This window comes from Brachyhypopomus gauderio, chromosome 16, assembly GCF_052324685.1.
Source record: "Brachyhypopomus gauderio isolate BG-103 chromosome 16, BGAUD_0.2, whole genome shotgun sequence".
NCBI lineage: Eukaryota > Metazoa > Chordata > Actinopteri > Gymnotiformes > Hypopomidae > Brachyhypopomus > Brachyhypopomus gauderio.
Window position 1 is genome coordinate 18,309,346 of NC_135226.1, and position 16,956 is coordinate 18,326,301.

The 16,956-nt window shown below is 46.2% G+C and overlaps 2 protein-coding genes across 5 annotated transcripts; both read right to left on the bottom strand.

The window, feature by feature from the left end:
- Positions 1 to 9: 9 nt before the first annotated feature.
- LOC143477446 (sushi domain-containing protein 6) lies at positions 10 to 4,195 on the bottom strand. Of its 2 annotated transcripts, none has more exons than XM_076976013.1 (5): positions 4,028 to 4,195; positions 2,584 to 2,684; positions 2,081 to 2,287; positions 1,358 to 1,499; positions 10 to 1,224 (listed from the first exon to the last, which is right to left on the bottom strand). In XM_076976013.1, the coding sequence occupies exons 2-5, from the start codon at positions 2,669 to 2,671 to the stop codon at positions 894 to 896; spliced, it is 768 nt and encodes a 255-aa protein (XP_076832128.1). In that variant the 5' UTR covers positions 2,672 to 2,684; positions 4,028 to 4,195; the 3' UTR covers positions 10 to 893. The 2 variants fall into 2 exon arrangements, with proteins under 2 accessions (XP_076832128.1, XP_076832127.1); XM_076976012.1 differs by lacking the exon at positions 4,028 to 4,195 and adding an exon at positions 3,823 to 4,021.
- Positions 4,196 to 4,728: 533 nt separating this feature from the next.
- pak4 (p21 protein (Cdc42/Rac)-activated kinase 4) lies at positions 4,729 to 16,804 on the bottom strand. 3 transcript variants are annotated; one of them, XM_076976006.1, is made up of 10 exons: positions 16,653 to 16,804; positions 12,503 to 12,724; positions 11,998 to 12,218; positions 11,481 to 11,910; positions 10,869 to 11,309; positions 10,393 to 10,526; positions 9,929 to 10,055; positions 8,671 to 8,796; positions 8,397 to 8,531; positions 4,729 to 8,303 (listed from the first exon to the last, which is right to left on the bottom strand). In XM_076976006.1, the coding sequence occupies exons 2-10, from the start codon at positions 12,701 to 12,703 to the stop codon at positions 8,148 to 8,150; spliced, it is 1,971 nt and encodes a 656-aa protein (XP_076832121.1). In that variant the 5' UTR covers positions 12,704 to 12,724; positions 16,653 to 16,804; the 3' UTR covers positions 4,729 to 8,147. The 3 variants fall into 3 exon arrangements, with proteins under 3 accessions (XP_076832121.1, XP_076832122.1, XP_076832123.1); XM_076976007.1 differs by having other exon boundaries at positions 16,561 to 16,788; XM_076976008.1 differs by lacking the exon at positions 16,653 to 16,804 and adding an exon at positions 13,120 to 13,743.
- Between the last annotated feature and the right edge of the window lie 152 nt (positions 16,805 to 16,956).

Below are 16,956 nucleotides of genomic sequence, written 5' to 3' on the forward strand. Positions count from 1 at the left end.
CTTTGAAAATGTCATTTCTTTTCATTACATTCACTTTAAAAGAGTTAGCAATTATAACATTAATACCTTTATATATTATTATTTCAGAAATGTTAAATACAAATGTAAAAACTGAAATGTTAAAGTAACATAACAGGTCACAATTTTTAGGTGAAGAAAAAAGGAAAATGCAAAATGCCATGACAGCAAGTGAGCTTCAAGTCTGTGGTCCACAACACCACCAGAACATCTTACAAAAACATTCAGGCGGAAGGCATGGGTTTCGTCTGCTGTACGCGATACACAGTCGTAACCCTTATAGACGAGAGTGTATAAGCTTCTCACAGAAACGAGCCGAGCGAAATCCCACCTCAGGCCTCCAGCTCGAGGTCCGAGCCTGGACACGCATGCTGTTTGGACTAATCTGTGTTTGAGGCATCGGTGAAACCATCAATCCTCCTGTTCTGCTGGGGTCAAATTCCACCGTTAGCTACAGAACGTCTTTAATAACCGTTTACAGCGGTCATGTGGGAACACACACACAGTCAACATTCCTCTAATGTGACATTTGGGTTATTACATATGTCCCTGGAACGTGTGTTCTAGTGCCCTCCTGGAGGGTAATAGGAAACATGTCTCCGGCTCCGCTGGAAACATCAAAACAATCAACATTGCTGTGCACGTGACGTCCTCCCCGTGCAGTCACGATCGTTGCTATGGCAGCTCGACATCCACACGCTTTCAGCTGCAAGCCTCGCGTTGCGATTAAGGAAAACGAACCTCAAGGACACCGACGAATTAAAGACCTCTGAAGCTGGGGGGGGGGGGTGTCACCCTACGCCCACAGGCACAAACCGCCGGAATTCAAGTGCAAAGGGACGCCAGTCCGACGGCGCGCCGATGCCATCGCTCGGTCAGTTGTCCTTCCCGACGGAAAGTGCGATGTGCGACACCCGCCCCTCTTCCTCGTTTGTGCCGTCCGCCGACCTCAGAGGCACTTCCTCGTAGGGAGGGGGCTGCGTCGGTACCTCCGTGCTGCGATTCGCCGCGTCCGGGCAACAGCCTGAACCCGACTGGATAAGAGACGACAGAGGGCTGCGCTCCGATGAGGCCAGCAGGAGCTGAGTGGGTCCTCGGAAGGGCGGGAGGCGTTGACCCCAGCTGCCGTACACCGCCTCCTCGTAGGTGGGCAGAGACACCGGCAGCCCGTCCACCACCAGGTCCACCTGATCGGACGATCGCCGGCTGAAAGGGGGACAGACACAGACTCAGACGGTCCATTCGTCTCATACACAAGTATACGGATGAATCATTAACCGAAATTTTTTAAAATTTGCTTTCGTCAACCAGATGTGATGATACAGGTGAGGCCGCATACCTGTGCGAGTGACACGGGTAGAGGCGGGACTTGACAACCATGCAGGCTGTGGTGGTAAGAAGGAAGATGGACACCCCAACAGCAGTGGTAGCCACACTCGGCATGGAGCTGGTTGTGCGGTCCTCATTTTTAGCGTGTCCAGCTACGGGACAGAGAAAACACACGCAGCGTTAAATCACAACATCACAACATGTGCAGCTACCGCCGCCCACCTTATCTTTGTGTTCCCAGATTGTAATCTATGTGGAAGCTGACCTACATCTCTGTTGTGGTTAACTGGTGTTTCTACTCCATGATGCAGTCCTTTTCCGACGTGTTTAAACGCATCACAGAACAAGAAGTGTTGGTTAGCACGATGGCTTGGCTCGTTTCCCGTTCACCGTTTGGTTTCCTGCCTGTGTGCGGCTGTGTTCAGAGGAGGAAGCTTTCTCTGCTGTGAGCCGAGTGAGAAGCTTCTGGGCTCCTCTTTGCTTACATGCCACACAAAGCTTATGTAGGTCATTCACTAAAGCTCTCTGCAAGTCCTGATTCCACATCATTTCCTCTACCCAGAATGCGGAACTTGAGACGGACTTCAGCGAAACGCACTCTTCGCAAGGACATTAGCTTCACTAACACACATTAGTCTCTGTTACAATACACGAAGAGACATGTGACGAGCGATATATTGACCCACGTTTCAAGTGACACTGGATTACTTGGTGAGACGGAAAATCCACTCACCCGTGTTAGGGACACACGTGGGCACACTGGGGGTCCACTGTCCTTTCAGGCACTTGGAGCGGTGAACTCTGCCTGGCAGGACATAGCCTGTCTCACAGAAGTAGTAGATGAAGCTCTTCTGAGTGAAGCCTTTGCATGGAGAAGGCTTACAGTAGAATCCGCCATGCTCTGGGATGACCGGGTGCGGGCAGCTCTGACCTGAGATTCCTAGAGTAAGGAAATGAAATTAACACATGTGCACGAGTTCCACTAAAGACTGTAGTTCTCTGGGGAAACAGGTTTGATTCAAGTCGTCCGCACTTATGTGTCGTGCAAGAAAACAAATCCCTCCACATCTCGTGGCTGTAAATAAACTCAGCTGCTAACTGACGGTAATAATAAAAAAAAAAAAACCATTACATAAAAACATAAGAGCTGTGCGATGAATCACATCGGAAGAAAACGAACGGGTCGGTCAAGCAATGATGAGTGTCAGCGTGTTTTGAAGAGACTTGGAGTCATACCTGTGGCAATGTCTGGGAGGAAGGACAGGATGAAGATCGCATAGCCCAGGGCAGCGTCCAAACATGGCCATGGTCGTGGTGCAGACATCAAAACTCTGGTCCTAGTGGTACAACAGACAACAAGACACTGACTATTTCAGTTCCACAAAACGTGTCCGATCAAGGACGTATCTGCAGTATGTTAATGGCACAGAGAGAAGGTGACCCACATTCCCGGTCAGGTGTTCGGCGGTTTGGGGGCCTGTTGCAATGCAAAAGGTCACACTGGTTTGGTTTTTACCGAAAGAGGTGGAGACTGTGTACAGCTACAGATGCAACAGCTGGTTAACACCACACCCTCACCCTCACCATGGAACAGAACTTGACAAGCCCAGTCAAGCTTAAGAAATACAGCGGTATAATCATGTGAAAGTGCACCGTACCCTGCAGAGGAGGATTAGTGCCAAAATGATTAGCTAGCTATACCGCAACTTCCTGTGCCGACCTCTGAAAGTAATACAGAGAGTTGAGCAAAAATACAAGCACAGAGCCGCCAATGTTGTCACCCTGTGAGTTAGAGAGGTGCAGTCATCTGTGCAGACATGTGGGGAACCACCCTTCAGGGCTCTGCACGGTTCCTATGCAGTGTTAAAGGGCACAGCCAAAAGCACAGGTGGCTTGAGAGAATATCATGAAATATGATATAAATAGTTAACAGATATAACCGGCAAAGAACGCATTTACCGTCACTGAACACACAGGTGTGCTGGTAAATAAGGAAACAGACAAGACGAAAGGTGCAAATGTGCGGGTTCAGAACTGTAAACAAGGTCCCAATGAAAGTAATACTTATAACAGCCTTATGAGTGTATATAAATATCAACCTGGCTAATGACATGAAGCACTTCCAAAGTTTGCAATACAAGGACGTCACATATCTGATGTGATTCGACTCTGGCACTAGGCATTTAAAAATAACTTCATTAAACTGTCATTATTATACCATTATAACTTACCTGAGTTCTTAAGAAAACGTGATTTTACTAATATTGTATTAGTATATAGTATATTGCTATTTCTGCACGATAACACGAGCTCACGAGTTTTTTTCCATCAAGTAACATGACAAACCGAACAATATATTTTAAAACGTCTGAAATCCCGTGCTCACGTGCCTATCCTGGAGTCGTGAGGAAATCGCAGAGCCCTCAGACGCCGTCGTAGCGGATTAAACCAAAACCAGCTCGAAATACCACTTACCTAACGACGAAGAAATGGAGGATGAATCGTGGTAAGAATAAATAAAAAACCCCGAACGTGGCAGGTGAGGCAGACGTCTAGTGCATTATCTTCGAGGGTGGGACGAGGTAAAGGCGATGCGTCTGAACACACACGGCGTCCTCTAAATGAATGGGACGCGATTCAACAAGTGCGTCTGTCTCACGACCCCGACGCGATGACTCACCGCTCAGCTGTGCGGGCACCAGCGGGCGAGACTTCTGATTGGCTGGCTGAAGGCTCGCGACGCTTCCGACCGAGGCTGCGACGGAGAAACGCCCACGCAATCTGTCGTGTACGGCGGTTCTCCGAGACTGCGGATGGATCGAGTCTGATGTGTTTTAATATACGTGTTCATGGTTGTGTTATCTAAACAGTGAATAAAGATATACAGATATAAAGAAGAAAGATCTAACGTAGCTGGCAGGGATGGCGACTCCAGCCAGCGGAAGTGTTGTAATGCAGGCGGCGCCAGTCTTTCATGGTACAGACGCGTCATCCTTCCTTCACGAAAATGGACTAATTGTGAGCTGATGAAATTGACCGGGAATCGACATGTCCTCATGTTTATATCTGTAAAATCTAGGTCTATCTATGAAATCAAACAAAATGAGAACATTCTTACTTGGTCCTAAAGGGACAGTTTTTCTTCAAATGACACAATAACCAAATTGAACTTTATGTACGACAAAAAAAAAAAAAAAATTTATCTTGCAACAGGTTTAGTTTCTAAGGATAATGAGATCTGAAACCCTTCCAAGAAATAACAGCACAACATAGTGTCCGGGTTATTATTTAGACTGGTGCTACATTCCAGTGTGTAGAGTACTCAGTTAACCATAAACCTACTCTGATGGGCTGAAAAACAAAACCACCACAGAATACATACACAGCAAAAAGGGGGAAATTTTATGAGGGAGGAAAATGTATTTTCAAAGTCAGAACATATGCAAAGCTCCTTTTTAACAATTACAATTCACAAATCATGGAGAGAACTGGTATTTTTCTACCAAAAGTGAAATTTAACAGATAACAGAATAAAACAAACTCTGAACTCTTTGATATTTTGCACACGTACATGAGCCACAGTAGTAATCACAGTTAGGGAAGCACACCGAGCGTCTGCTTGAGGAAGTTAGTCTAAAATCAAGAGTTTGGTAAATAAAGACATTAATGTCTAAATCATTTACAAGCTTTCCAAAATCTATCAAAGGGAATTCTTATTCATAAATCCATTTAAAATTTTAATCAAACAAACAGATTCTTCAAATTACAAACTACAAGTTGACAAGAATACAATTATGAATATTGTTTAAAAATGCAATCAAGAAACCGGTCTTTAACATTCGATGTTGTCTGCACGGGGAAGCAAGATCCATTAGTGGGTTTTGTGGCAATGGCAAACCCGGATCTGAGGAGATGCAGTTTTGGGGACGCACCTCAGAAACAGTACCACGTCTGTCCCAGCACACACCACAGCGCTGCTGCGTCGTTTGGTCACGTCTTATGAACTGGCCCACAATACACAAGCGTTAATGAACCCATTCATACTACAGATTTGATTATTATACCACTCTCAAAATGCCTTGCAACCTATAGTGTGGGATGGAATTTTCAAACAAAGCTTCTGAGCCCGTTTAGCTAGATCACATCTACCACATTTAGTGTTGGCAAATGAAGACATTGACCCAGTTTCCCATCAGTGCATCCACAAAACAAACAGACATTGATATTGTAGATGTACCTCATTAACACTGTCAAAAATCTGGATATATTACAAATACCCCCTTAGTGTTAAAAGAGAGCTAGTTTCTTCTACAAGTTTTCCCCAACACAATCTCATACAAATATAGATTCAGCCAAGCTTCTTATAGCATACAGCATTTTCCCCATTGTCAGATTTAGGAAAAAAAAAGGGGCTTGTGGTTGTGAGGACATGGCCTCATGCTGAAACTAAAAGTAATTTGCTGTAGTCGTACAAAAGTCATGCACACATACCCTGTAGTGTCCTACTGACACGGAAGCATGTGCTATTTATTTAGTTTCAGTGCAGATCTAAGGACTGTTCATGCAGTAAGGCTGTGTTCCTGTAGAAGTGTCTAAAAGTGCGACACATGGACCCAAAGCCTCTTTTTGCTTCTGCAAACTTTACAATTTAAACAGAACCTTCAACAACAGCGTTTAAATGAGCCATGCATGTCTACCGATGCCATTTCGTCACCGAAATCGTTCCGTTCATAAACATCAAATCTACCACCATCCCAGTGTTAGAATGTCGACCTTTTCTCGGTAGGCTGATTGTCATTTTCTTGATCCACCTCCAGAAAATTGGAGCACTCCGACGTGAGGAAAACACCGATGTTAAAACATGTACTGCTAGTTAAAAAAATACATTGTTTACTATATCTGTCGATAAGATGTATTTTAACATTTGTGACTAAAGACTGGATTAAAGAGAATTAGAGGTTAAGTCATCAGCAAAGATCATTTAAAACATCTCACAAAATATGTACATTATAAAACTACCTCTTCGTTCTAACCACTTTCTAGAATTTCAAATAACTATTAAAAATGTCAAACTAGTGGTGAGACTAAAACTCCGATAGTGTGCAGTTACTCATTCGATTTAGAATATTTAAACTTTCACCCAAGTGGTCTACACAACCAAATCCAAACATCAACAGATTAACAAGTATTATCAAAGTGAATCAGAACTCGATCCACTTACAGCTTAAGCTTGCATGATGGAACAGGCAAATACACAGTATCATGCCAACAAAGCTCGGTATAGTGTCATGTACTAATGCAGTGTGCAATTTTGAAATGTCTGGGCTGATGTGTAATACCAGCTTACTAGTGGCTTAGCCCCGGTTCACTCTCTGAACGGCATGTCTTTGGTTGCTCTCCAGGTGCAAGCTAAGATGCTGTTCTCCTAGGATTAGAGACCAAGGCACTGGTGGCTCTACAGAAAGACCTGCTGTGAGAATCAACCAATTTGTGCTTACGTGCGTATGGACCTGCTTTAATGGAAGAACGCTTCACGTTAGTGTTCAAATGCCACTCTACACAGCAGTCGCGGGTAATAGCGCCTGCCGTATGACCAGCTGGGTCAGCGCTCAACCACTCCGGTCCGGCTCCTTCACTAATTTGCCCCAGTTACACAGGTCACCAGGCCAGGGCAGTTCTGGGACTGGATCGGCACTCTTGTGCCAGTTGAATCAAGCCTTTGACTTATGGGAGAGGGTAAAAAAGAGAGGCAGCTCTGCAGGGGGCCCTCAGGAGTGGGTACGGACATCCGGGGTGAGGCTTCACATTCATGTAGTCCTGTTCCCTCTCCGTCTTTCAGGACATCTCCTAAAGAGTTACTGCAGCGGGAAGGACACAGTCCTCCGGCCTACATGGTGAGAGGATCAGGAGAACCTTCAAGGCACTCTCTTACACGGCTCCCAGCGGCAGGACCGCAGTAACAGTCAGTGCCATGAAGACACAGTGGGTTTTTTTTTGGAAAAACAAAGCCTTCAAAATCACATTTAAATACATAACCGTCCCCCTCCCCCAAAATAAACAAATTTAATGGAAGGCTCATCATTTTGTTAAAGAAGTTTGTGTGTACTGGAATAAAAAATTCACAGGAATGCAGTTTCAATCTCATAACAGTGCTGGAAATGTATCCACCGTCACCAAACGTAAAAAAAAAACAAGAAAAAAACATTTATATATATATAAACATATATATATATATATATATATATATAAATTACACAGAAAAATAAAACTAGAAAATATTAATAAAAACAGCACACTTCCAGTGTTTACCTAGTCTAGTGTTACAGAAGCCTAGTGTTTTTTTTTGATAAAGTAAAAACAGCTTTGTCAGTAGTTATTTTACTCTTTAAACCAATATAAAGTAAGCAAGTGGTTGAGGTGCAAAAGATGAAGTGTGAGTGTGGAAGAGTGTGCTTAACAGCAGGAGGGCAGTGGAATCTTTACAGAGTAAAGGAACTCGGGGGGGGAGCAATAAAGGGCAATACAATAACTGATAAATGTGTTTTGCCATTTTCTTCAGTGATTTTTTAAAGGGTTTCCTTCTCTCTTTTCGATCTTCTCTATAGCCGTCAACTCAAACACAGTATCTACAGTACCTACAACTGGTCCAATTTTTTTCTTCCAGATGCTTCACCAGAAAGACGAGCTGTACGCACACGACGACCACTCTGCAGGTCTCCGACCTTAAAACGGTCGTCGCTTTGAGCTTGGCCGAGAGTCCATTAGGTCCAGCTCCCGCTGGAAGGGAGACCCCACCGTTCTCATCTCATACGGTTCTGTCGCATTAGGGGCACGATGCAGGAGGGGGGGCCCGATTTGCTGAGGAAGGGGTGTTTGAGCAGCTCCTGTGCCGTGGCCCTCTGGGCGGGGTCCCGCACAAGCATCCTGTCCAAGAAGCCCTTGAGCAGAGGCGAGACCTACGGGAGGCGAGGGGAGCGGCGTGAGACAGCGGCCCCGCCAGGAAAGCGCACAAAATTAAAACTCTGAGACGCACGTTAAGAAGCGCCGACCTTGTGGAGATTCTTCAGCTTGGGGGGAAGGTTGTCTCGGATCATCTTCATGGCCTTGAGCGGAGGCTCGTTGAAATACGGCGGTTCTCCGTCGACCATTTCAATCACCATAATACCCAGAGACCAAATATCCACCTGTGGGAGAAGTTTCACTTTGGATGAAATCGCAGTTACCCTCTTACTTGCAATTAAACGGGACCCGGTGAAGTAAAGCAAGCACGCTCCCAGAGAGCCACTCGGGGGGGGGGGGAACATGGCGGCACAACCATCTCACCTCTGGCCCATAGGGCAGCCTGGAGATGAGTTCTGGTGCCATCCAGTACGGCGTCCCCACCAGCGACTTCCTCCGCTGGACCTCCCTCGAGACTTGGGCACAGAAGCCAAAGTCGGACAGCTTCACCTGGGAGGATGAAGCAACAATGTGCATTATGGTACAAAGTGAGTATTAATGAAACATCCTGGCCCAGAACAAGGCTGTGTAATCCTTTACACCGCCTCACTGCTCTTTTTGAGTACTATACCGAAATGACGTCAATGTGTTGATCTGTAAAATGAACACATCCGACCACATCACTTCCCGGTACGCCACGTCTCTTTATCCTTTCTGAGCCGTGAGATTAAAACGGTCACGATGCAGCAAGACGGTGACTTCCCACCCCGACATCACCCGTGCTGTAATACCACGCAGTGATGTCAAACAAGTTATTTCCAAGTTAGTCAATAGGGTTCGTTGCATGTTCAACTGATGGGCACCACTGCACATGACACACGGCAAAAAAAAAAAAAAAAGACCTGACCTGTGCTGTTAAATACAAGTGACCATCTTAGAAACATGGATGAGAGAATGTGAGGACTAAATGTGCAGCAGCTGCATGGGTGGTGTGTGCGGAGAACATCACCGGGCTCGTCTGCAAGTCATGAGCTACAGACCGCCTCATCTCTGAAAGACCAAGCCAAGTAAAAATGACCGACCACCAAATTAAGGAAACGCCTGGCAAACAGCCACATTACTGAGATTCTGTCCCCAGGTTATGCCTTCTTTTCCGTTAAAACATCATTGCTTTGCAGTGCCTGGACTTTGCACCTCCAAGTTGGTGCAGTGAAAAGAGTGGCCTGTATAAACAGTCCTGTCTAACGTGATATGAGGAAACGAAAGACAGAACAGCAAGCAAACACAAAGTGCTGACGAGAAACAAGCCGTCGTTTACCAAGAAAACTTCCTCTTCTCTTGCTGCAACATATAAACCACCCTTTCTGTGAAACACCGCTCTTCACCCCCGGGGGCAAACAAGAACGCCTGGCACCACCATTAAATGCTGATTGAAGCTTAGATGTGGATTTACTGGATGATGGAGTTTTTGCCCAGAGGCACAGCTCACACGACATGCGGGTGATGTGCTTGTCTTGTACAGATAAATGCACTGAAGACAGCACACACACAAAAGCAAAAAAAGGTACTGCAGGTATTAAACAAGACTGGAGACACACACGGACACAGAAGTGAGGCTCTGAAGGTAAAGTGAGACACTCACTCTGCCATCATGTGTCAGAAGAATAGAGTCACTCTTAATGTCCCTGTGGATGACGCCCTGGGCGTGTAGGACCGACAGGGCCTTCAGCACCGACAGGCACACGGTGGCAATCTGCTCTTCGTTCATCCTGAAACAAACACACACACACAAACACACACTACATTGAGAGGGCTACTAGTATGGCAAGAAATGAAGATAGATCCAGCTCACAGCAGCCACCTAGTGGTGGACTTTTCACAGTTGCTTAATGCATGGAACATATTAGAATACGAGGGAAATAATTGCAAATTGCCAACAAGTATTGTGGAGTAAAGTCAATATGGTGATTTAAATTAACATCTATTAACAAATTATGACAAAATTAGTAAAAGAGCAACATATTTAAGTGATTTTAACAACAAAAATGTTTTGCAGGTCAATCTAGCAAATATAAACAGTAAAGCTTGTTTATAAGAAACACTCGCCTGGTGTGTGTGACTATATCGGTCAGTGCACCTCCTTCAAGGAACTCCATGACAACCCAGAGTTCATCTCCTACCAAGTAACTGTTGTACATCTCCACCACGTTCTCGTGGTGATAGTCTCGCATGATTACCACCTTCAAGGAAGCAAAGTTCATGTGAGAAACGTTCCACCAACTCAAGACATTATGGACAAAATCACAACACTAAAGTGGGTGGCCCAACAACGGGGGGTTCAAGGTCGTGTATAAAATAGTTATCTCCTATCTCCTGGCCCAAAACTTATCCTGGTATTGACTTGAGCTTGACTTGGACTGCAGCCTAAAGACTCGTGACTCGACTTCTGTTTCTGAATTTTAAAAACCTGACCAGCTACACCCCATTAGCAGCTCGATAAGCAGAAGGTCAGAAGATATGATGGATTTTTTCGATGAACACAGTAGAGCGGGACGCCTGGAACAAAAACGCGTCTCCCGCACCTCGTTGAAGAGGAGTTCTCGCCGTTGCTGCTTCCGCAGGTCCATCTTCTTCACGGCCACCAGCTTGCCGGAGCTCTTGACCGTGGCGATGCACACGATGCCCGTGGAGCCCTCGCCGATTTTGATGTAGTGATCCAGGTAGGTGCGCGGGTCCCCGGGGTCCACCACCATCTGGAGGGCGGCGCGGAACTGCTCGTGGGAGACCCGCTGGGGTTCCCTCTGCGGGGAGGGGCCCTGCTGGGGAGGGCCGGAGGGCGCCGGAGGTCTGGGAGCGGCAGGGAGCTGCTGGTTGGTGGGGGGCTCGGGACCCAGGGCTGGGTGGGAAGCGTGGTGTTGCTGGGGCTCCCCCCGGGAGGCGGCCTTGCCCCCGCCACTGCGACTAGACCCGCCGGAGGGGCCGTTGTGTTGGGGAGATTCATGAGTTCTGCCCGGCTTTAAGTCCTGCGCACATACACACACAAAAATTAAGTACAAAAGTACTTACTGCAAAGTGACAGTGCTGTAGTCTCGTGTGAGTTTGTTTACAGCTAACCTGAGTGCTGTAGTCTCGTGTGAGTTTGTTTACAGCTAACCTGAGTGCTGTAGTCTCGTGTGAGTTTGTTTACAGCTAACCTGAGTGCTGGGGCTTCGTGCCGTGTCACTCTCTGTGCGGGGATAAGTGTTGAACGGACGGCTCTGCTGTGCCGTCTTCATTACTCCGTCTGTAACAGGCAGGTTAGGGGTGCGAATGTTCGGTCCAGACAGCGGCCTCTTGTCCCGCGGGGACTGCGGGCTGCCGTCTTGGCTCGTGTAGCTCGATTTGGGCCGTCTGTCGCTGGCATCATCTCGCCGGGCCACGTGGTCACGGTACTCCTGCGGTTCTCGTTCATGGTCGCGTGCTCTGTCGCGCTCTCGTGGAGGCGGGGCGGGCGGATGGTCCCGGGGCCGACTGGGCTCCTGGCCGCGGGGCTGCTGCTGGGGCCGCCCGTCCTCTCTGGGTGCCCGGGCTGGACGCTGAGACTGTCGGGGGTCAGGACCTTGGTGTTCTTGACGAGATCTCTCTCTACACACACGCGTGCAAGGACAAAAAAACGTGTCAAAAACAGTAAATAAATAAATTAAACTTTTTTTTTCTTCTTTGAAGCTGTACCTGTCCCTGCCGTCCCCGGCGCGGTCAGGACGATCATACTGGTACCGAGGGGGGTGCTCGCCATTCTCCTGCGGGCCGGAGGAGACCGAGTCCCCGCGAGGCTGCGTGGGGGGGCTGCCCCGTCGCAGGGAGTTGGAGCGGATCACCGACATGGTCTCAAACTCGTCCAGCAGCCACGTCAGAGAGCCGTCCACCCCGATCTTGCTGCCCCGCACGATGGTCTGAAAATAAATAAAGCACACGTTGCGATAAAGGGAAGGGCAGAGGTCAACGTACCACGACAGGACCGTCATCCTTGACTTAACAACAACCCAGTTTCGAACCAGTCCAATTCGGTTGACCACGCAGATCTCAAACGGTCTTATCCACTTGGTCTTAAAGTCTTATTGACCTACTGGATCTCTAGCTGCTCACTAAATTGGAGCAACAATAGTTTACTTCAGCTCATATGTTAATAACTGATAGTTTATTCCAGTTGCCTTCTAACTCATGCGTACAGTCTGACCTTGCGTGGCTCCACGGTGGTGATGACCGTGGCATCGATGAAGGGTTTGGGCCTCTTCGCCGTGTCCTCGATGAGACTCTGCCATTGGCGAGGGAGGCCCACAAACTTCTGCTCCTGCTCGTCGAAGTCGGTGTGCACGCGGTGCTCAAAGTTGGAAGGAGCCGAGATCTGGATACGCTGCTTCTTCTTCTTGCTGAACATGGCTCCAGAAGAGCATCAGCACTGGGGGGGAAAGAGGAGGAGAGTGAGTTGGAGGAGAGGGGGGCGTGGTCTGGTGGGGAGGGGGCGTGGTCTGGCAGAGAGGGGGGCGTAAGCAATCATGTGCTCTGTCTACATGCTTTAAGGGTAGAGAAGGGAGCTGCTGCCATGAAAAACATTCTTTAAGGAATGGCAGGATTCTTGGATGCAATTTTCTTCAACCACGTCACTGTGAACCGTGATAACGGCAGACAAATCTACTGGTTAGAACGTCTCGCTACAATAAAACCTTTAATGATTTTTTAGGACAGCTATTTAGCTTTGACAACACAAAATCAAGATCAAAGTTAAAGGCATTTGAACGTGTGCTGTAGCGTGACCTTCTCTCCGCCAGGCCAGATCTAGCGAGCTAAACGCACCCGTTTTCACTGCAGGGTTCACAGACGCTCCCTGAAGACAAACACTGGTCCCTAATAGGAGCCGGAGGACTCCCACCCTCCCTGACAGGTCAGGCCTGGAAAAACCCACTCAAACTGCCAGACTGCAGTGCGACTGAACCGAGAGGCATTTTTCAGAATGCCGGCAGCTTTTGAAGTGCGATCGGATAATTCGCAACGACGCCAACGAGGACACAAGGTCTAGGTCAGGGGTCGCAGGGCCAGCGTGAAGCCATCACTCTTCTCAGGTGTTCGGGGAAGGGTGTGATCAAATATGAAGCACATATTTGGGAGGGACATCTGGCAAGAAAGGCTAAACCGCTTCAACAAATTCAGACAAGCCGAAGACTTTAGTTTCTTTTTCTGTTCCGTTTCCTCTAGCTAGTCTTTAAATGCCAAAAACAGTACAAATATATTTTTAGACTGACAGTAATGTGCGGTCATATGAATTAGTATTTCATGAGAAGCAATGACGCAAAACCCCATTAAAAGTTGTTGATGACACATATGCTGGTCATTCCTTAAGCCACTAAACACTTTAGCTAAAAAGAACTACTGTGGGACACCCAAACAAAACATTCAGTTGAGAGGCACACAATTTCACAATCTTGTACCTTGATTTTCAGAAAAAAACTGAATTTAAAAATATAAAGTATCTATTGTACAAAAAAAAAAATCCAATCCAAATTAGAATTTGTTATGCTATTTTACAAGTAGCACATTGAAGATCCATCAGCCTAGAGATGCCATATGAAGAGGATGACGTCACACAGTCTGCAGGACCAGGGACGTAAATCCCCAACATTGGTCACATGATTCTTAGTGCAAGATGAATTCATTCATATTTCCTTAAGAGGGCGTTGTACCAGATTAAATAAACACTAAATGTTGAAGAGATGTTTGAATATATTGACAAATCAGACTCAATTAATCACAGCAGTGATTAGAAGAACAAACACTAAATGTCAAAAACGACAAAATGATGGGTCAAAACGAGGCCAAATAAAGCCGGTCAAAGGATCTTCCCCTTTTCTAAAAACTTACTCTACGATTCACCCCAATACTGCTACAGGTTCTGTAACATCCTCTACACTGTACGTGTGTGTGTGTGTGTGTGAGAGAGAGTGTGTGTTTGTGTGAACACACACACCCAGCCACCCACACAGCTGACAGGACAACTTCATCAGACATGATGAACAGGAGCAGGTGTTCCCACTGAAAGCTCTTTGTGTCCCAAAAACAAACAAACAGAGTGGACGGAAGAGACGGCATCAGTTAAAACACCTCCGCAAAAAAAAGTGCCCTACTTATCCATTAAAACCTTTTACGTGCACCACAGATAAACACAGCCATGAAATAAAGGCATGCACGTGCCACATATTTGCAAGAAATGTGCACCTTGTATCACATTCTGCTTCCTGGAAGAAACCAGGATGTTACGGGGGTGTACGACATCCAAACTAGCTGAGCATGGCATACAGCTGACATACCATTATGCACTGGTGAACAGTGATAAAGACGCCTCTGTGGTCAGCACCTCAGAGATGGGCCATAGCCACATACTGTTCCTGTAGAAAACATCCACTGGTCACCTCGCTAATGAGAAATGAGACTATTATTGTTCCTGGGCTTCCAAGACTCTCCTGATAACCTGAAGCTACCGTGTACGTTCAAATGGTCTCTTCACAGACTGGCCATTTTTCATTTACTTTATTAGTGGTCTGACATTATTCTTCGTTCTACGTCCTATGAAGATAGTTAATCAGCAGTTATCTCCAACACTTTGAAAAATTGACATTAATGAGGAGAAACCCATAGAACCATGCAGGGTAACGCCTACATAACCCAGCCAAACCACCAGCATCTCCTCTCTTGCTATGCAGCGGGGAACAAAGTCAACATGCCATACGAGAGCTGGGCAGCAGCTGTAAGGACTTTAACTCGACCACATCCCAGACTCAGCAAACGCTGTGTACACATTGCTTCTCGCCGTCTGAAGTGCAAGCCAATAACACAATGCCTGCTGAAGGCAGTGAATTCACAAAACCCATAATAGGGTTAAACAGCTGGGAAAGGTACCTGACTGTGCATGGTGTTGCCAAGATCAATAAATTCTGCAACAGCCCCTTCAAAGTGGGGGAGGCAAAGCATTACAGCACACTGGTCTACTGCCAATCCAGCACTACTCAAAGCATAAATTACCTTCATACTTAGTTATGACCATCTCCTTACACCATGGAGCAAAGCTCTAGATTCTGCCAATACTGAGCAAATAAACTAAACCAAAAACCTGGAAAATGTCAACATTTTTTTACTGAAGGACTTAGTCAACTAGTAATCTTAGGAATTTACTTTTTTTCTGGCAGGACATTAGCTAAAGGTTTAGCAGGATTGGATACAATCCAAGCCCAACAACTAACTCCGAGACACACAGTATGATCACACAGATCATCGTCTTCCCAAGAACATAAAAAACTGACTTCAAGTCACTTATCTGAGAAATACAGACACCAAGAGAGACGCACTTGTACAAGTTTTAAAAGTGACAATCAAGTGTGAACAGTTCAACCACGAATGTGTGTGTAAAGTACCCAGGACCCCGCCGACACCACCGGCGTGTACAACACTCATAACTCGGCGTGAGATGCGGTCAACCGAAACAAATAGCGAGCATATTTGCGCTTTTAACGCATCTAGATGGCCGTTTGGCCAGTGGGAGTCGTTTACACTCGACTTTAGAAATCAACGGTGTTAACACACACAACGACTCCAACGTTTTAGTAACTTTCGAGCTGTAGCAAAAACGTCGCGAAATGTAAAAACTAACACGAAACTTTAGCTGGCAGGCTAGCAAGTTATGCTAGCTGACGCTAAGCTAACAGGCTAATCTTAATCCAAACATCCCGATGAAACTAGCCGGCTACTTTCTGAACTGCGTAGACAGCAAATTAATAGAAAAGTTAGACATTAATCCGCATTTATAATAAAAAACATTTAGCATTTGTTGGTTAAACGTAACTTTAACGTCACTCAAAAAGTTACTAATTAGCGAGACGGTGGCTAACCTAGCTAAGATGCTTAGCTAATTATGCTAACTAGTTAGCTAGCGCGCTAGCCGTACCCGTCTATACTCACTATGTTGAGCTAAATGTGGAGCTGGCTAGTTAGCCAACGTTATGTGGCTAGAACTGAATAACATGAGTCAAAATGCCAAAAGAAAACTACTTCGTTGGATTATCTGCTTGCTAGCTAGCTACATTTATGCTAACGTGCTCGCGACATTCGAAATGTAGCCGACTGTGCTACTACTATGCTAGGCTAGGCTAGGCTAGGCTAACTGGGGACGCGCCATGCGCGCGAGCGTTATCTGGCTAGTTAGCCGCGTTAGCTAATATTTATGTAGCCTAGAAACACAGAACTCACCGAAACTAGTTGTTTGGCTTAAAGTTTTTTTTCTTTCATCGAACAAACGAGGCTTAATAAACCAGTTGAACATTAAACGACTTTCGAGTTACCCGTTATTAAATGTAGGTTTCTTTTACAGGTCCGACTTCATAAATTCCTCTTAACGTCCTTTTCGACTTGGGCACGATTGGAAGATTAGCCCGACTGGCTAAATCCACCTCGCCATGTTGAAAACCCGACAACATCCGGGCACCTGCGAGCGCTCCACCACAGTTTGCATGTAACTTTCCAAAATACGCCGAGTCAAACTATTTGGGTTAAACCCAATGGAGCTCATATAACTGTTATTTGACAGAGAACACAAATAAAGTATAAGTATAAAGAAGATTACGTGCAAATAAATGTACATATTTT

Bases quoted from the DNA above. Each gene is read 5' to 3' on its own strand.
- pak4 (XM_076976006.1), bottom strand. From the start codon at position 12,703: ATGTTCAGCAAGAAGAAGAAGCAGCGTATCCAGATCTCGGCTCCTTCC. The intron at 10,056-10,392 runs GCGAGTGTTTCT...TGTTTGTTTCAG, and splicing joins GATATAGTCACACACACCAG to GATGAACGAAGAGCAGATTG. The intron at 8,797-9,928 runs GTGAGTGTCTCA...TCATCCTCCCAG, and splicing joins TTCTGACACATGATGGCAGA to GTGAAGCTGTCCGACTTTGG.
- LOC143477446 (XM_076976013.1), bottom strand. From the start codon at position 2,671: ATGTCTGCACCACGACCATGGCCATGTTTGGACGCTGCCCTGGGCTAT. The intron at 1,500-2,080 runs GTGAGTGGATTT...TCTGTCCCGTAG, and splicing joins CACGTGTGTCCCTAACACGG to CTGGACACGCTAAAAATGAG. The intron at 1,225-1,357 runs GTATGCGGCCTC...TCCCCCTTTCAG, and splicing joins TACCCGTGTCACTCGCACAG to CCGGCGATCGTCCGATCAGG.